A 19,988-nucleotide genomic window follows, 5' to 3' on the forward strand; every position below is an offset into this window, starting at 1 on the left:
AAATTAATATTAATTAACATTATTAAACCTAGAAATAGGAATAGGTCTAATTGGAGATACCACATTAAAAAAAACGAGCCAATTTCTCTACCTCAGGGGTGGTGTGGAATTGGGAAAGTCTTGACAACCGTATTCAAAACTAATTTTAAGCGAACGAAGTCGCGCCGGGTACAGCTAGTCTCTATATATAAAGCTACCAGTAAGAAAACTGGGAACCCCCGCAGAGCCAAAACCTCTGTTTAACAATATTAATATGCATTTTTATTACATTCTAATAACTTTAAACTGATTTGCTAAGATTTATTGGTACTCCCAAAGTGGCCCAATCGCTTCCAATTGGAAAAAAGGTAAATTTTCCTTTCAAAAATTCTGGACTCTAAACTGTTTAACCAATCGAATCCGTGTTTTCGCCCAAAAATAGTTCAAGACATTATAAATGTTTAAAAAATTTGAACGCTTAGATTTAAGGCTTTTTACTTTTTTTAACACCCGTTCAAATTACAATTTAGCCAAAAATATCTTCAAACGTCGAAAAATGGCACTTCTAAACTGAGTATCAAAAATTCCTTCGGTAAAGTTTTTCCTTAAACTTTAACGATTCATTTGATGGTTTCACCAAAGCTCTAGCTATCTTCTAAACAAAGAAACTAAGTAAAAAGTCGATCTATTATCGAATTTAAGTGTCTCCATAAGCATCATACGTTTTCTGCCTACATATTGCTTTCATACAAATTGTCAACAAATGATTCCATCTCCCTCTCTCTCCCTCTGCCATGCATTTCCCTGCTCTTCCTTAAAAATATAAAATGAGGTTTAATCCGGTTTTAATTTCTGTAGACTTTAGTTTATAGTTATTGGTTACCCACCCCCCACCAAAGTGCCTCAAACTCATTCAATTAGAAAATGAAATCCTGTACGCTAAACCGTTAAACCAATCGATACCGTTTTTTCGTTTAAAAATAGTTAAAAGCATAATAAATGTATAAAAAATATGACGGCTTCAATTTTTAACTTTTTACTATTTTTAATACCCGATTAAAAAGTAGCCGTCTTATCCAGCATACGCTTGAATATATATGTATATCTCCATCTCTTTTCCACCCCCTGACTCTGCTTTATGATTGTCATTTTTTTCTTCGAAATACCATTACAAAAAATAATTAAAGTTGGTATAACTATATTTTTGCAAACCCAATACCAAGTAGTAATTTCTTGGATATGTGAGTGCTTTATTAAAAAGAACAAAAGAGGAGGGACGCGTCCGTTCGTTGTGAAATTACAGGCGAGAGAAAGTTCTTAGATTTATATCGATTTATATATGGAGTTGCTCGCAGGCAACTATCGCAATCGGCTGACAGACGGCGTTGCCAAATAGTTACATATTTCTAACACTCCTTCTCAACGCTGATTGTCATTTTACAGGATAATTAAAATACGTTATTTACAGCAAACCCATCATATTAATACATTTCATGTGCTTAATCTTACTTAGATTCTTTGTTAACACATCTGCCATCATGTTTTCTGTTGAAACATATTTTAAATCTATAATCTTTTCTTTAAACATATCTCTTACATGATATTACTTTATATCTATATGTTTGCTGCGCGCGAGTTACAGTCCAGTGACCGAGGGAGTAGAGGTTTCATATGCCAGTAAGGTTGTAGAAGAGATTGATGTTGCGTGGAGAACAGAATAAGACTGACTATTTATTATAAAAAGTATGTACGTGTGTGTATGTATGAGTGTACAAGGATGTGTGTGTTCGTCTGAGTTCCTGTATGTTGGCGATTTTTGTTGTTGTTGCATTAGGCTTGCAGTTGCCGGGTATGTTAACTTGCTTGCAGTTGCCGGGTATTTTAACTGGCTTGCAGTTGCCGGGTATGTTAACTCCGGGTATGTTAACTCCTCCCCCCCCAGTCCGAAGAGAAGGCCATAGAGGGGGAATGGCCGGATCGGAGAAGGGTGGCTCGGCGACGTGTTGTTGGTGTACGCTACGAACTCCGACGATATTTTGAATCCAACAATTTTGTATAAAAATGGGTGTCTTATTGCTAAACATGAGTGTCGTGTTGAAGGTATAACATGTTTTATAAGTGTGTTTATCTAATATAACCGTTAGATTTTGATTACTTATTAAATAACAATTTGGGGGTGATGTTTAGTTTATTGGCTAAAGGGTTATCAACTAGGTGGTCTATTAGTGTGTCGGTGTCGGTGTTTGTTGCTTCTTAACTGTTTTCCTAATTTTTTGTTTGTGTAGCTTTTGACCTCTAGTTGTTTTCACGGTGACGTTATTGTCTCTATCTACTTTGTGTTGTGAAAATCTTGGTGTCATCTTGTTTCTACGGTTTTCTTTTCTAAATACTATATCATTAGGTTCGACCTAGACTGGTGTCTCTCTTGCCTCGTTTAATTTAGCCAATCTTCTGTCTGTGTTCGCGTTTAAATGTTCCTGTACTTTTGGGTATATGTCTTTTCTAAATTCGTTTAATTTCTTAAGGTAGTCGTGGTGATTGTCGAATGTTATTGTTTTGTTAAATATGTGAGTTTTGCCGTGGAAAAGCTCAAAAGGGGTATAGGAAGTGCTGGAGTGTATTGCATTGTTATATGTAGCAACTGCTTCTGTGAGTATTTGGTCATGCCCGCATTCTAGGCGTGCTTCCTTTCTTTTGGTCATGATTATTCTGTATAGTTCGGTTAAGGTGGAATGCAATCTTTCGACAGAAGCGTTGCCGGTTGATTGTTGGAATGAAGTTGTATGAGCTGTTATTTGGAATTGGGGTAAAAGATCGTTGAATAGACTGCCCGAAAATTCCGAGCCCTGGTCGAAAATTATTTCCTTTGGTGCGCCGTAATGACTTATGAATTGTAATAGGGCATCGGCGACTTTTATTGAATTCCTATTGCTAAGGGGGTAGGCTTGCGCTAGCCTCGTGAATTTGTCGATAATGGTGAGGTAACAAGTATTGTTAATGTAATATGGGGGTGTCTATCATACTTGAGGGTTAAGCAGGTATCGCAATTTTTTATAATTTTTGTGATGATGTCTTTTAAATGCGGAAAATAAATGTCCCTTTTTAAATGGTTATAAGTTTCATCTATCCCCCTAAGATTTGTATTAAAGTGGTATGCACGAATTTTGTTTTCCTGATCGTGAATGCCGTCTTGTTTGCGTCGCGTGGGTTCATTTGAATTTGGTGAAAGCCACTTGCTAAGTCTATTGTTGTGAAATACATGGTCTTTCCTATGCTGTCTAGTATATCTGCAATATTCGAGATAGGGTATCTATCAAAGACAGTTTTCTCATTTAGTTTCCGAAAATCGATTACCAAGCGCCACTTTTTTCGCCTGTGATGTCACTTTTCTTAGGTACGACCCAGACGGGCGCACTCCAAGGAGAATGACTGCTTTTTATGATGTTTTGTTCGAGCATTTTTGAAATTTGTTTCCGAACTTCGTCTTTATGTACAAATAGGTAACGGTAAGATTTGGTGTGAATCGGTATATTATCTTTTGTTGGTATGGAGTGTTTGACGGCGTTAGAAAACGTTAGCTGATTATTTTCGTTGTGGAAGAGTCTTTTGAATGACTTGCATAGTTTGAGTATTTGTTGTTTTCCTCGTTGTTAAGGTGTTCCGTTTGAATGTTTAATTGTTGATCGTGCGGTTGTTCTTTATCTGTTGACGCAGACATGCAGTTTAAGTATTGGTGGGTTCGTGGAGAGAACTCTTCTGCCTGTAACGGTTCTTCGAGGTAAAGTGTTTGAATCTGGTCTGAGTTATTGCAGACTTCGAAATAGGCAGATCCAGCAACTGCGGTGTATAAGCCGCCTGTTATGGATATTTGATTATCCAAATTTGTGGTTTCATATATAAAGTCTCCCTCCATGAAGTTTACTGGGAGCGGTAATCGCATTTTGGTATTTTGTGGCAGGGTATGTAATGTGTCTACAGGGTTTGATCTTGTAAGGATTGGGATGGCGGTTTCTGGTATTTCTAGTATGGAGTCGGCAAAGTTTATTTTTGCATTTAGGCCGGATAGGAAATCCATGCCTAGGAGACCATTGAAGTGGGGATGGAAATTGAATAGTAAGAACTTGAAATTGGTCATTTTTTTGAATTGTTTGAAGTTTATTCTATCTGTATATTCCTGAATTCGGAATGTACTAAGTACAGTGTGGATGTTAATATCGGAGGTTAGTTTTTTGATGTGGTCTTTATTAATAAGTGCTGGATTTATGAATGAATAGGTAGATCCAGTGTCTATTAGGAATTTTAGAGGGTTCGACGCCATGAAGTTTGGTGATAGGAAAACAAATGGCAAGGAAGTTCCGTCTTCTTGCTTATGTACCCGACTGGCTTCCCGAGGCTTCTTGGAAAAAATTTGAATCATCGTTGATGTTACATAGAGGAGCGCTTGGATTATGGCTGTTCCTGTCTTGGGGGTTTTGGGTGTGATCTGATTTGTCGTTGTTGTGGAAGGGTTTCCTGCCCAAAGTTTGTTTATCGTGCCGACCATTATTATTGGAATCGTTATTGGAATTATGTTGACGGGAAAAGCGTCTGTTATTATTGTTGTTAAAGTTTTGTTATCGCTGTGTAAAGCGACTATTATTGTCATTGTTGGGGTTATCATGTCGTGGTACATGACGATCGTTGTTGCCATTATAGTTCTGTTGACGTAGTATGTGGCGGCTATTGTAGTCACTATTGGTTGGTTGTCTTTTCGCGTATGGGTGATTCCTATACATTGAGCTGGCGTTTCGTTGGTGTCCTTGGTGTTTATTCAGATTTCTAGAGAAATTTAGTTCGATCTGTCCGTACTCATATGCTTTCTCGATTGTCTCTGGCCTTTGGTTACTAATGGCTGACCTAAGTAGGAATGAATTTAAGCATAATCTGTTATATTGGTCACGTTTGACCGTGAGGGAGTGTCCACTAGGGTCTGCTTCTCTGGCCAGTGACATTAATTTACTTCTTATTTTCGTGGCTGATAAATATAGTTTTCCCATACTGAGTCCATCCGGAAGATTGTGTAGCTCTCTAACAAGCATTTCTTCTGTTTTCTTGCTAGAGTATAGTTGCTTGAGATTTGATTTGATGTCATCCCAACTAAGGAGTACATCGCAGACACTCAGTGCCTCGTCAGCCCTGCCTCTGATTTTGTCTCGGATAGTTCTGAGTAAGTACTGTACGCATTTTGCTTGGTCCACTGATCCGGCTAACAAAAGTAACTGTTCTACTCTACTTATAAATCTATCAAGATTGTCAGATGGACCTTCGTATGTGGGTAGTTGATGTACAAGGGCTATTAGTTGGTGTAGATTCAGGCTAGTGTTAGTAGAAATTGGTGTATTGTTAATGGTGGGACTTAGTGGCCCTGATGCATTACCGGAATCCAAATCGTTGTTGGAATTATTGCTTCTTTCCATCTCTTTCCTGTATTTAGGGCAGTGTTGATGTGTTTCTTTCCACTTTGGTGTTTTAGTGGCTTAAACTGTAATGTATTAATTTAGTAAATATTCAATAGAGTGTATTTTGAGGTTAGTGAACATGTGACAGCAATAGATTTTAAGTTTTTTTTTTTTTTTGTTGATTGTTTTTTTTTTTGCATATTTATATTTTGTTTACATTTTTCTTTAATTAATTTTATTGCTTTTTTTTTTATTATCTAACGGGACTTTCTAAAAAAATAGGTTTAAAAGCATGAAAACGTGTTCATTTTCAATGAGGCTCGAAGCGCTGCAAAATATAGCAAAGCCCACTTCCAATTGTTCTAGAAATTGCTTCAGATTACACATTTTAATTATTTTCAATGGATTTTAAAGTGAAAGTTATTTATTACATCTTCTCAAATTAAATCAAAATATATTAGCTCTTGGCGGTTGCTAATGCACAGTGACCCAGCAAGATTTTCGCAAGCGAAGGCAACACAAACACATACATATGGACATGTTTACTTGACATTTGCCAAAGAAACCATATCACTGTGTAAACATTTTTTTTGTTTTGCATAATATTTGTGAAGCTTTAATTTATTCATTTTTTTTTTTTTTTTTTGTATTCTTGTTTTTGTGTATTTCATAATAGTAAATTTGCGTTAATGTAAATTAAACGATCCCGGTGCCTTAACAGCGATTGTTGTACACATATACGGTCGTTAATCACACAACTTACATTTATTTTTTGTAAGCCACTGTGTACGGATGGTCCCGGTGCTTTGTCGACGATTGATGTGCATATTGGTGTATAGGTGGTATTTGAGAGCACGTGGCTAATATTATTTGTTTCTTGCGCAGCGAGTTTTGGTCAAAAAGAAGTTTAATGTTCGACGTCTAACTGCTTACTGTCATTCTCCTGTGAATATGTAACAAACTACATTTTGTGACAGCGACGTCAGGTTATCGCCGCGACAAAACGGTTATTCTCCAAACTACTAAACCACACGTACTACTTTCCTGTGAATATGTAGCATGTAACATGTAATGCTTTTCGACACACACACACACGGTGACCACACACAGTAGTTTCCGGTGTTAAATTTTTTTTTGTTTTTTTTTTGTACCATTTTTTGTTGGTTTTTTTTTATGAGTTCTGTGTATGGATGATCCCGGTGCCTTATCAGCGATTGATGTACACATATACGGTCATCACACACAGTAACTCCTTAGTATAATTGTTGTAAATTGTCCCGCACAAGCGATCCCGGTGCCTTATCAGCGGTCGATGTACACATATACGGTCGCTTGCGTGGTAATTAAAATTTGATTTTGTTTGTGTTTCACCCCTTTTTGCGAACCTCCTGCCACCCTGCTTGTTGTGCCTTCCCTTTTGAACTCCCATTTGCACTTGCACGTCATTATGTTATTATTTTTATACCCTTGCAGAGGGTATTATAATTTTGGTCAGAAGTTTGTAACGCAGTGAAGGAGACGTTTTCGACCCTATAATTCCCTATATTCTTGATCAGGATCAATAGGGGAGTCGATATAGCCATGTCCGTCTGTCCGTCTGTTTCAATACCGTTGGCGAGCTCAGTTTAAAAGCTAGCGATCTGAAACTTTCACACTCGTCCTAAAACATGTGTACGCAGATCAAGTTTGAAAATCGCCCCGATCGGACGTCTATATCCTAAGCTCCCATAGGAACAATTGGATATATCTTGCAAGAATTGACATGAATCATTCCAAATCGTATTTTTTTATGCATACCTTGATCAGGGTAAAAGCGCGTGGCGATCGGACGTCTATATCCTATAGCTCCCATGGGAACAAAAGGGTAAAATCGGTTAAAATTTAATGATTTTTAGGATATTTCGCGCAGTATACAAGCTATTGACATGAATCTTTCCAAATCGTATTTGTATACCCTTGCAGAGGGTATTATAATTTTGGTCAAAAGTGTGCAACGCAGTGAAGGAGACATCTCCGACCCTATAAAGTATATATATTCGTGATCAGGATCACCTCCTGAGTTGATATAGCCATGTCCGTCTGTCCGTCTATCTGTCCGTATTCATAAGGGTCGGCCGACTATATCTTATAGCTGCTATATAAATGATTGATCGGAAATGCCATAACTTTAGTGTTTGTTAAGTTAGGAAGTTGGGATTTTCTATGGGTTTTATTTTTGCCCAATCAATCCGACGTACTAAATTTCATAAGAATCGGCCGACTATATCCTATAGCTGCCATATAACTGATTGATCGGAAATGCCATAACTCTGCTGTTTGTTAAGTTAGGAAGTTGGGATTTTCTATGGGTTTTATTTTTGCCCAATCAATCCGACATATCAAATTTCATAAGGATCGGCCGACTATATTCTATAACTTCCATATACATAACTGAACGATTGGAAATGCCATAACTTTGGTGTTTTTTAAGTTAGGAATTTGGGATTTTTTATGGGTATTAAGAATTCATCATATGAATAATTTTGGAGAATATAATTTGCAGAATATTCTGCAAGGGTATTTCAACTTCGGCTCCGCCCGAAGTTAGCTTTCCTTTCTTGTTTTATGCATACATTGATCAAGGTGAAAGCGCGTGCCGATCGGACGTCTATATCATATAGCTTCCATAAGAACAATTAGGTGAAATCGGTCCAAATTTGACGATTATCAGAATATTTCGCGCAGTGTGTAAGCTTCTAACATAAATTTTTCCAATTCTTATTTATTTACGCATATCTTGATTAGGGTGAAGTCGCTTGCCGCTCGGTAGTCTATATCTTAAAGGAGATAGGAAAAATTGTAAAAGGCTGCGAAAGTATCCCTTTTTTTCTATTTGTATATGACATTTTTGCAGTAAAAAAGCAATTGACTTGAAACGTTGCAAATCTAGTTTACTTATGTATACCTTATTCCTTTCGCTGCCGGGATCGGCCGACTATATCCTATAGCCGCCATATAACTGATTGATCTGAAATGCCATAACTTTGGTGTTTGTTAAGTTAGGAAGTTGGGATTTTCTATGGGTTTTATTTTTGGCCAATCAATCCGACCTACCAAAGTTCATAAGGATCGGCCGACTATATCTTATAGCTGCCATATAACTGAACGATTGGAAATGCTATAACTTTGGTGTTTTTAAAGTTAGGAAGTTGGGATTTTTTATGAGTATTAAGAATGCATGATATGAATAATTTTGGAGAATATAATTTACAGAGTATTCTGCAAGGGTATATCAACTTCGGCTCCGCCCGAAGTTAGCTTTCCTTTCTTGTATAATTATAATTTTGGTCAAAAGTGTGCAACGCAGTGAAGGAGACATCTCCGACCCTATAAAGTATATATATTCTTGATCAGGATCACCTCCTGAGTTGATATAGCCATGTCCGTCTGTCCGTCTGTCTGTTTCTACGAAAACTAGTCTCTCAGTTTTAAAGCTATCGAGTTGAAACTTTGCACACAGCCTTCTTTCCTTTGCACGCAGTATATATGTCGGAACGGCCGACTATATCCTATAGCTGCCATATAACTGATTGATCGGAAATGCCATAACTTTGGTGTTTGTTAAGTTAGGAAGTTGGGATTTTTTTTTTTTTTTTTTTTTTTTCGCGCGGAGTCCCACGGCCCACTTACCCGCCCAACCGACCGAGGGGCGCAGCCGTGTATCGTACGGCACGATTCGCGATAAGATAGACGCGAGATAGGAAAATAAAGGTAAAGGTCCGGGGAAAAAGTAATAGTTAGATCAATCTTGTGCCAATGAAGCAAGTATCAATCGTTTTAGGAGCGGCAGAGAGTCAAGATTTGATATTACAGGAAAAAGTCTATTATAGTCAGAACATAATACTCTGAAAGGCTCATGCAAGGCATAGTTAGATCTACAATGATTTAAAATTAGGGGAAAATAATTTCTACTTAATCTACTTGGCACAGAAAAGTTTAGCCGACTTAACAAGTCGGTTTTTTTTCTATCGGTTTTATATTTGGCCAATCAATCCGACCTACCAAATTTCATAAGGATCGGCCGACTATATCCTATAGCCGCCATATAACTGATTGATCTAAAATGCCATAACTTTGGTGTTTGTTAAGTTGGGATTTTCTATGGGTTTTATTTTTGGCCAATCAATCCGACCTACCAAGGAACCAAGGATCGGCCGACTATATCTTATAGCTGCCATATAACTGAACGATTGGAAATGCTATAACTTTGGTGTTTTTAGAGTTAGGAAGTTGGGATTTTTTATAAGTATTAAGAATGCATCATATGAATATTTTTGGAGAATATAATTTACAGAGTATTCTGCAAGGGTATATCAACTTCGGCTCCGCCCAAAGTTAGCTTTCCTTTCTTGTTTAATATTTGATTGAAAGTTTGGAGTATCACCACAACTGGGTTCGCTGTTGATTCTCATAAAAGCCTTGTATATGCGCCATGCATTTTAAACCTGAAGGAATTATCTCATTTTTGACCATCATGATTGTACTTTTTTTTATAAACGCTGTGATCTCGGAAGCTATAATATTTCGAGGGTTGGGGTTTTAGATTTAGTTTCCTTTGTTTTCCATGCCACGCCCACTCTAACGCCCACAATCGCTAACTAACCTAAGGTCTGTCTAGCGCTGTTCAGTCATTGAGATTTTTCAACGACTATCCTTTAAACTCGAAATAATAACGCCGATATAATTAGTTAAACGTTATAATAAGAATTTTTATTGTTGCGGATAATATTGGAGGATACAGAAAATATATGCCAATATATTGAGCGCGCGCAATGAACGTACATGAGAGAGTGATCCCGCTTTAGATAATTAGCGCATATAAAGCTCTCTATCTGACGATGCTGCCGATAAGCGCTGAAGTCGAGCGGCCGAGAGAGAGAGAGAGAGAGAGTCGACTTGCGACCAACGAAGGCGAGAACATAAGCAATTAGTATGTAATACGAAAGCTTTGTTTGAGTTTTATCTATAAATTAGGTGAGGGCTGCTGCTTGTCCCTATATTCTCCCCCCAGTTGGGCCTGGCTTCCAACTTCGTCCTTAAGGGGCAAAAGGCACAGCTTAGATACTGCGCGCTTGGTGGTTCCAGATGAAGTTCTGATCACCGCCACTCGAGCCACTCCGTTCCTACCAGATACCAGTTCCATGATTCTCGCGAGCGGCCACTTCATCGGGGGTAGGTTCTCGTCCTTGACCAGCACCACATCGTTGACTGCCAAAGCAGGGCCGGAGGTACGCCATTTGGAGCGTTGCTGAAGGAGGCTTAAGTATTCCTCTTTCCATCGGGACCAGAAAGACTGCTGCAGAAAGGACACACGTTGCCAACTGTCCAGACGATTGAAGTTTAGCTTTGAAACATCAGGTTCGATTAAACTAGATGGCGGACCTCCAGTTAAAAAATGTGCTGGCGTTAGAACATCGAGGTCTGCAGGATCTTCTGAAAGAGGCAATAATGGTCGTGAATTTATGACAGCACCAATGTGGCAAAGCAGAGTTCGCAGCTCCTCAAATCCAAGAATTGAGGACCCCACAGCCCGGTAAAAATGATGCTTGGCAGTTTTGACTGCCGCTTCCCAGAGTCCGCCGAAATGCGGAGATCGAGGAGGAATAAAATGCCATTCGATGGACTGCAAGAACGCAGTAGTGGATAGATCCTTTACGAGCTCCAAGTGGACGTCCTTTGTAGCAGAACAAATGAAGACGCTCACGTAGTATTTTACCGGAGCCTTATTACGAACTTCTGGCTTGTAATGGAATGGCCCACAAAAATCCACGCCAGTGACTCCAAAGACTTGGCAACCGTTGACTCTTTGTTCCGGGAGATCAGCCATAATGTGCTCCAGCAGGCGAGGCTTGGACCGGAAGCATCGGATGCATTTGTGCAACGCCTTCGTCACCGTTTTCCTCCCCCCAATTGGCCAATATTGGGATCGAATCATAGCCAAAAGAGCACGAGGTTCCGTGTGTAAATTTCGCTCATGGAAATCAACAATTATAGCAAGAGTGACTGGGTGGCTTCTAGGGAGTATAATTGGATGACGACTATCAAAATCCAACGGCGAATTCTTCAGGCGACCATCTACACGCATTAGACCGAACTTATCCAAGGAGGGTGAAGATGTGGCAAGTACGCTGGACGACGATATCTCTTTGCCATTCTGAAGCAACCTTATATCATCCCAAAAATGCACCCGCTGTACCAACCGCAATAAACGTTGAGTTCCAGACTTGATATCTCCTGCGGTGATTCCCTTGTGGCGTATTCGATGACAAAACTTGTGCACATAAGCAAATACCCGCTGCAGAGATGAGAAGGAATTAGCGTACTTGGAGGCAGCTATTATGTCCACATACGGCGACTGCATGAGCAAAGCCTTTGCGCGCAGTTCCAAGGTCGGCCTCTCAGCTGGGACCGCAACTGGCCACTCATCTTGAGGACCAAGAAGAAACGGAGGACCATGTGCCCATGTGTGGGACAGGATGTCCGCCGGATTCAAGGACGTGGGAACATAGCGCCACTCCATCGTTCTGGTTAACTCCTGGATCGTCGCAACTCGTTTGGCAACGAAAACATTAAACCGGGCAGGCTCCTCTCGAATCCAGGACAGCGCCACTGCAGAATCGCACCAACAATAATGCTTCCCAGCGTACATCTTCAGATTTGCTACTTCTGACATAAGCCGCGCCAGCAATTCTGCTCCTGATAGTTCCAGTTTCGGCACCGTAACAGTCTTTAGCGGCGCCACTCGAGACTTCGAGCAAAGCAGGTGACTTCCCGCTCCTGTACCCCTTGAGACGACATAAATACAGGCACCATAAGCCTCGATGCTAGCGTCACAAAATCCATGAATCTCCAAATCGGTCGGTGATGATAGTGACCATCTGGGAAAATCGGCCCTCTGAGCCATAGCGAAGCTGCAGCAATTTTTTTCCCAATCAGAGTGAAGAGCCTGAGGAAGACTCTCATCCCAAGACAACTTCTCACGGCACAGCTTCTGAAGAAAGATCTTTGACCTTGTGATGACTGGCCCGACAAGCCCTAAAGGATCATACAACCGGGCGATCGAGGAAAGGACGATGCGCCTAGTTAGATTTAAGGTTGACTGAAGGCCCTCAAATGAAAATAGCAAGCGATCAGTAGCAGGATCCCAAGCGAGGCCCAGAGTTTTCGTAAAGTTGCTGCCGTCATCAAATCTCAGAAACGACTCCCGATCCTCTTCCGGCACCACTTTCTCAAGCGAAATTGACCCTTGGCAAGGATCCCTGATGTTTGCTGCATGATGTTGACAGCTTCAGCCACAGAAGCACCTCCAGAAATTAAATCGTCCACGTAAAAGTCGCGACGCAGAATCTCGGCCCCCTTTGAAAACATCAACTGCTCATCCTCGGCCAATTGATGCATTGCTCGCACTGACAAAAATGCCGCTGGTTTTGTTCCATAAGTTACAGTGTCAAGTTTAAAAACCTGCAACTCGTCCTGGGTGGAATCCCGCCAAAGGATACACTGCAAATGGCTGTCCTCAGGGAAAACTCTGACACATCGGTACATTTTGCAGATATCTCCTGTAATGGCCACCCGATGGTAACGGAACCTTAACAGGATGTGAAGCAACTTTGGCTGTATAACTGGGCCGGACATCAACACGTCATTCAACGAATACCCAGAAGTAGTAGCAGCAGATCCATCAAAAACAACCCTGAGCTTGGTTGTTGAACTGTCCTCTTTCAAAACACAGTGGTGAGGTAGGAAGTACTGAGGAGTGAGGCTCGCATTAGCAGGAACTGCAGACATATGGCCCAACTCCAAATACTCTTTTATAAACGCAGCATACTGATTCTTCAATTGAGGGTGACGACTGAGCTTCCTTTCTAGAGAGAGAAATCGACGCACGGCTTGGGGATACGATTCTCCCAGCAAATCAGAACTGCATTTCAACGGCAGCCTCACAGCATAAGCGCCTGACTTGAGCCGAGTAGAGTGTTGCACAAAATGCGCTTCGCAATCCAGCTCTTCCTTTGTCCACTTCATTATTGGTTCGGAGCAGTCCTCTATTTCCCAGAACTGGCGGAGCAGACAATCTAAACGTTCATCCGGGCTCTTCGTGTCATCCTTGCAGGCTGTGGCTACGAGTGACCTTCTCTCGACAGGTGAACCGCCTCCACACACAACCCATCCAAGTCGGGTTTTCTGCAGCAACGGTAGGCCAGCTGAGAGCTGAACTTGTCCAACACACAGCAATTCATAAAAGAGGCTGGCTCCGATGAGCAAATCGATACGCTGTGGTCGAAAGAATTCTGGATCAGCGAGATTAAGATTGCATGGTATATTCCAATTGGAGACATCTAAGCAGAAACTAGGCTGGAGATCCGTAATGTTGCCAGCGACGACTGCACTAATAAGAGACGAGTATTCTGAACAGTGAGAACGTAGGAGCACATCAACAGAGAATTCGTCCGTGGCATAGCCGGTATCGCCAATTCCAGACACCGACATGAATGATTTGCATTTACGCAACTGCAGCTGATTAGCCAATCGGGACGTAATCATGTGTACTTGAGATCCAGAATCCAGAAGCGCTCGGCAAGGAACAAAAATACCAGCGCGGCTCCTAACAAGTATGTTCGCTGTTGCAAGCAAAGCTATGTCGCCGCTACGATCTTGGGCAATTAAGGCATTGACTGTGGATGGCGATGAGGCTAGAGGTTCAGAACCCTCGGATGAGGAGGAAATGGGTAAAGCAACTGGCAGATGGCCGCTAGAAGACTGCGAGTCCAGAAAATGCAGCAAACTGTGATGCCGTCTCCCACAGCTGTGGCAATTATTAGCGACGCAGTCTCGCAGGTGATGGCCGGTTCTGAGACATTTTCGACAAAGACCAAGTCGCCTAGCCTCGCCTAGGCGGCTCTCAGGGGACAACAGCAGAAACCTTGGACACGCAGGCACCTCATGGGACCTCCCACCGCATAATATACAGCTAGCGGGAGGCGCATTAGTAATAATGAAGGCGGATCTACTGTTATTAGCAACTCTACGTCTTCCCACCTGAGTGCCTGGCGCGTATGCGGCCATGGCCACATCCACAGCCTCGAGCCACATCCACTGCATCGTTGCTCCAGGAATTCCGCCATCGAGTCCCACGTAGGAATAAGGTCTGAATTGATGGCAGTCTGGCCTTCCTCCCACTTCGCCTGGGTAGCTGGGTCCAATCTTTGAAGAAGCACCTGGACGATGATGCAGCCGGCAATTTGTTGCGTCGTTCCCAAATTCTTCAAGGCCCGCATATGGGCATTGAACTTATCTGAGAATCCTCGTAGACCTGCCACTGAGCCACCTTCCACGATACAGAGGCCTAGAATCTCGTTCACATGAGCCTGAAATATTAAACGACGGTTACTAAATCGCTTTTCCAAAAGACCCAATGCAACGTCATAATTTTCCTCGGAAGTTTCCAAGGACCGAACTGCTTCTAACGCTGAGTCGCGAAGACAGGATCGTAGCCTCTGCAGCTTTTCCACCTTGCTTATATGTGGATTTCCGCCTACCATAGTTGAGTAGATAGATTGGAACTCAGACCACTCGGAGTATCCTCCACTGAAGGTAGGGAGCGGAATAGGCGGCAGAGCTTGAAAGCTGCGACTGAGCCCTGGGTCTGGCATAGAGGAGATCCCGTTGGTGAGAGTTGAGTGGGCAGCCATTTGAGCAGAGCGTCGCAAGGTTTCGTGCTCTATTTCAGTGTGCATCGTCGCGACGAGCTCCGACACGGTCCATCGCAAGTCGCTGCCGATCTCCGAAATGTCCAATTCTTCAAGATTCCCGTGGATGGCCTTGAAGTCATCGTACACTGAGACTAACTGGCCATGACGCACGTGGAGCATGGCGTCCTCCACGCTTGAAATTGGGTGAAGGGCTCCTTGTATCCTCTTTAAATCCTGGAGGAGAGCATTGGCCTTGCATTTTCTGCCGCGCTGGCATCCATCGCCACTAGTCTCAAATTACGACCAATTTAACAAAGCTAAACTGCAGCGAAATTAGTATTATTATTTTTATTTATTTGTATTTTCGTATTATTTTATTATTTTTATACCCTTGCAGAGGGTATTATAATTTTGGTCAAAAGTGTGCAACGCAGTGAAGGAGACATCTCCGACCCTATAAAGTATATATATTCGTGATCAGGATCACCTCCTGAGTTGATATAGCCATGTCCGTCTGTCCGTCTGTGTGTCTGTCCGTCTGTCTGTCCGTCTGTCTGTCCGTCTGTCTGTCCGTCTGTCTGTTTCTACGCGAACTAGTCTGTCAGTTTTAAAGATATCGAATTGAAACTTTGCACACACCCTTCTTTCCTTTGCACGCAGTATATAAGTCGGAACGGCCGGGATCGGCCGACTATATCCTATAGCTGCCATATAACTGATTGATCGGAAATGCCATAACTCTGCTGTTTGTTAAGTTAGGAAGTTGGGACTCTCTATGAGTATTATATTTGGCCAATTAATCCGACCTACCAAATTTCATAAGGATCGGCCGACTATATATTATAGCTGCCATATAACTGATTGATCGGAAATGCCATAACTTTAGTGTTTGTTAAGTTAGGAAGTTGGGATTTTCTATGGGTTTTATTTTTGCCCAATCAATCCGACGTACTAAATTTCATAAGAATCGGCCGACTATATCCTATAGCTGCCATATAACTGATTGATCGGAAAAGCCATAACTCTGCTGTTTGTTAAGTTAGGAAGTTGGGACTCTCTATGGGTATTATATTTGGCCAATTAATCCGACCTACCAAATTTCATAAGGATCGGCCGACTATATCTTATAGCTGACATATAACTGATTGATCGGAAATGCCATAACTTTAGTGTTTGTTAAGTTAGGAAGTTGGGATTTTCCATGGGTTTTATTTTTGCCCAATCAATCCGACGTACTAAATTTCATAAGAATCGGCCGACTATATCCTATAGCTGCCACATAACTGATTGATCGGAAATGCCATAACTCTGCTGTTTGTTAAGTTAGGAAGTTGGGATTTTCTATGGGTTTTATATTTGGCCAATTAATCCGACCTACCAAATTTCAAAAGGATCGGCCGACTATATCTTATAGCTGCCATATAACTGATTGATCGGAAATGCCATAACTTTAGTGTTTGTTAAGTTAGGAAGTTGGGATTTTCTATGGGTTTTATTTTTGCCCAATCAATCCGACATATCAAATTTCATAAGGATCGGCCGACTATATTCTATAGCTGCCATATACATAACTGAACGATTGGAAATGCCATAACTTTGGTGTTTTTTAAGTTAGGAAGTTGGGATTTTTTATGAGTATTAAGAATTCATCATATGAATAATTTTGGAGAATATAATTTGCAGAATATTCTGCAAGGGTATTTCAACTTCGGCTCCGCCCGAAGTTAGCTTTCCTTTCTTGTTTTATGCATACATTGATCAAGGTGAAAGCGCGTGCCGATCGGACGTCTATATCATATAGCTTCCATAGGAACAATAGGGTGAAATCGGTCCAAATTTGACGATTATCAGAATATTTCGCGCAGTGTGTAAGCTTCTAACATAAATTTTTCCAATTCTTATTTATTTACGCATATCTTGATTAGGGTAAAAGCGCTTGCCGCTCGGTAGTCTATATCTTAAAGGAGATAGGAAAAATTGTTAAAGGCTGCGAAAATATCCCTTTTTTTCCTATTTGTATATGACAATTTTGCAGTATAAATTATTTATGTATACCTTAGGATTCCATAGGATGGCAACTGGCCACTCATCTTGAGGACCAAGAAGAAACGGAGGACCATGTGCCCACAGCTCATCAACGATCAACTCATTAGAAAGAGCACCACGGGACAGGATGTCCGCCGGATTCAAGGACGTGGGAACATAGCGCCACTCCATCGTTCTGGTTAACTCCTGGATCGTCGCAACTCGATTGGCAACGAAAACATTAAACCGGGCAGGCTCCTCTCGAATCCAGGACAGCGCCACTGCAGAATCGCACCAACAATAATGCTTCCCAGCGTACATCTTCAGATTATCTACTTCTGACATAAGCCGCGCCAGCAATTCTGCTCCTGATAGTTCCAGTTTCGGCACCGTAACAGTCTTTAGCGGCGCCACTCGAGACTTCGAGCAAAGCAGGTGACTTCCCGCTCCTGTACCCCTTGAGACGACATAAATACAGGCACCATAAGCCTCGATGCTAGCGTCACAAAATCCATGAATCTCCAAATCGGTCGGTGATGATAGTGACCATCTGGGAAAATCGGCCCTCTGAGCCATAGCGAAGCTGCAGCAATTTTTTTCCCAATCAGAGTGAAGAGCCTGAGGAAGACTCTCATCCCAAGACAACTTCTCACGGCACAGCTTCTGAAGAAAGATCTTTGACCTTGTGATGACTGGCCCGACAAGCCCTAAAGGATCATACAACCGGGCGATCGAGGAAAGGACGATGCGCCTAGTTAGATTTAAGGTTGACTGAAGGCCCTCAAATGAAAATAGCAAGCGATCAGTAGCAGGATCCCAAGCGAGGCCCAGAGTTTTCGTAAAGTTGCTGCCGTCATCAAATCTCAGAAACGACTCCCGATCCTCTTCCGGCACCACTTTCTCAAGCGAAATTGACCCTTGGCAAGGATCCCTGATGTTTGCTGCATGATGTTGACAGCTTCAGCCACAGAAGCACCTCCAGAAATTAAATCGTCCACGTAAAAGTCGCGTCGCAGAATCTCGGCCCCCTTTGAAAACATCAACTGCTTATCCTCGGCCAATTGATGCATTGCTCGCACTGACAAAAATGACGCTGGTTTTGTTCCATAAGTTACAGTGTCAAGTTTAAAAACCTGCAACTCGTCCTGGGTGGAATCCCGCCAAAGGATACACTGCAAATGGCTGTCCTCAGGGAAAACTCTGACACATCGGTACATTTTGCAGATATCTCCTGTAATGGCCACCCGATGGTAACGGAACCTTAACAGGATGTGAAGCAACTTTGGCTGTATAACTGGGCCGGACATCAACACGTCATTCAACGAATACCCAGAAGTGGTAGCAGCAGATCCATCAAAAACAACCCTGAGCTTGGTTGTTGAACTGTCCTCTTTCAAAACACAGTGGTGAGGTAGGAAGTACTGAGAAGTGAGGCTCGCATTAGCAGGAACTGCAGACATATGGCCCAACTCCAAATACTCTTTTATAAACGCAGCATACTGATTCTTCAATTGAGGGTGACGACTGAGCTTCCTTTCTAGAGAGAGAAATCGACGCACGGCTTGGGGATACGATTCTCCCAGCAAATCAGAACTGCATTTCAACGGCAGCCTCACAGCATAAGCGCCTGACTTGAGCCGAGACGGGTGTTGCACAAAATGCGCTTCGCAATCCAGCTCTTCCTTTGTCCACTTCACTATTGGTTCGGAGCAGTCCTCTATTTCCCAGAACTGGCGGAGCAGACAATCTAAACGTTCATCCGGCAGGCTTGGGCTCTTCGTGTCATCCTTGCAGGCTGTGGCTACGAGTGACCTTCTCTCGACAGGTGAACCGCCTCCACACACAACCCATCCAAGTCGGGTTTTCTGCAGCAACGGTAGGCCAGCTGAGAGCTGAACTTGTCCAACACACAGCAATTCATAAAAGAGGCTGGCTCCGATGAGCAAATCGATACGCTGTGGTCGAAAGAATTCTGGATCAGCGAGATTAAGATTGCATGGTATATTCCAATTGGAGACATCTAAGCAGAAACTAGGCTGGAGATCCGTAATGTTGCCAGCGACGACTGCACTAATAAGAGACGAGTATTCTGAACAGTGAGAACGTAGGAGCACATCAACAGAGAATCCGTCCGTGGCATAGCCGGTATCGCCAATTCCAGACACCGACATGAATGATTTGCATTTACGCAACTGCAGCTGATTAGCCAATCGGGACGTAATCATGTGTACTTGAGATCCAGAATCCAGAAGCGCTCGGCAAGGAACAAAAATACCAGCGCGGCTCCTAACAAGTATGTTCGCTGTTGCAAGCAAAGCTATGTCGCGGCTACGACCTTGGGCAATTAAGGCATTGACTGTGGATGGCGATGAGGCTAGAGGTTCAGAACCCTCGGATAAGGAGGAAATGGGTAAAGCAACTGGCAGATGGCCGCTAGAAGACTGCGAGTCCAGAAAATGCAGCAAACTGTGATGCCGTCTCCCACAGCTGTGGCAATTATTAGCGACGCAGTCTCGCAGGTGATGGCCGGTTCTGAGACATTTTCGACAAAGACCAAGTCGCCTAGCCTCGCCTAGGCGGCTCTCAGGGGACAACAGCAGAAACCTTGGACACGCAGGCACCTCATGGGACCTCCCACCGCATAATATACAGCTAGCGGGAGGCGCATTAGTAATAATGAAGGCGGATCTACTGTTATTAGCAACTCTACGTCTTCCCACCTGAGTGCCTGGCGCGTATGCGGCCATGGCCACATCCACAGCCTCGAGCCACATCCACTGCATCGTTGCTCCAGGAATTCCGCCATCGAGTCCCA

General features: G+C 42.4%; 3 protein-coding genes and 1 pseudogene across 3 annotated transcripts; all 4 read right to left on the reverse strand.

Annotated features, from left to right (window-relative positions):
• Positions 1-2,201: 2,201 nt before the first annotated feature.
• Positions 2,202-3,919, reverse strand: LOC123037685 (annotated as a pseudogene).
• A 6,500-nt stretch (positions 3,920-10,419) lies between these two features.
• Positions 10,420-12,360, reverse strand: LOC123037686. Its single transcript, XM_044459371.1, has one exon. It carries the CDS (start codon positions 12,358-12,360, stop codon positions 10,420-10,422), a length of 1,941 nt encoding a protein of 646 aa, XP_044315306.1.
• A 287-nt stretch (positions 12,361-12,647) lies between these two features.
• LOC123037687 lies at positions 12,648-14,000 on the reverse strand. The gene has a single exon (XM_044459372.1). It carries the CDS (start codon positions 13,998-14,000, stop codon positions 12,648-12,650), a length of 1,353 nt encoding a protein of 450 aa, XP_044315307.1.
• A 4,036-nt stretch (positions 14,001-18,036) lies between these two features.
• LOC123037688 lies at positions 18,037-19,398 on the reverse strand. Its single transcript, XM_044459373.1, has one exon. It carries the CDS (start codon positions 19,396-19,398, stop codon positions 18,037-18,039), a length of 1,362 nt encoding a protein of 453 aa, XP_044315308.1.
• Positions 19,399-19,988: the final 590 nt, after the last annotated feature.

This window comes from Drosophila rhopaloa, unplaced genomic scaffold, assembly GCF_018152115.1.
Source record: "Drosophila rhopaloa isolate 14029-0021.01 unplaced genomic scaffold, ASM1815211v1 contig_198, whole genome shotgun sequence".
Taxonomy (NCBI): Eukaryota; Metazoa; Arthropoda; class Insecta; order Diptera; family Drosophilidae; genus Drosophila; species Drosophila rhopaloa.

Coding starts and splice junctions, on each gene's coding strand:
- LOC123037687 (XM_044459372.1), bottom strand. CDS start 14,000: ATGATTACGTCCCGATTGGCTAATCAGCTGCAGTTGCGTAAATGCAAA.
- LOC123037686 (XM_044459371.1), bottom strand. CDS start 12,360: ATGGCTCAGAGGGCCGATTTTCCCAGATGGTCACTATCATCACCGACC.
- LOC123037688 (XM_044459373.1), bottom strand. CDS start 19,398: ATGATTACGTCCCGATTGGCTAATCAGCTGCAGTTGCGTAAATGCAAA.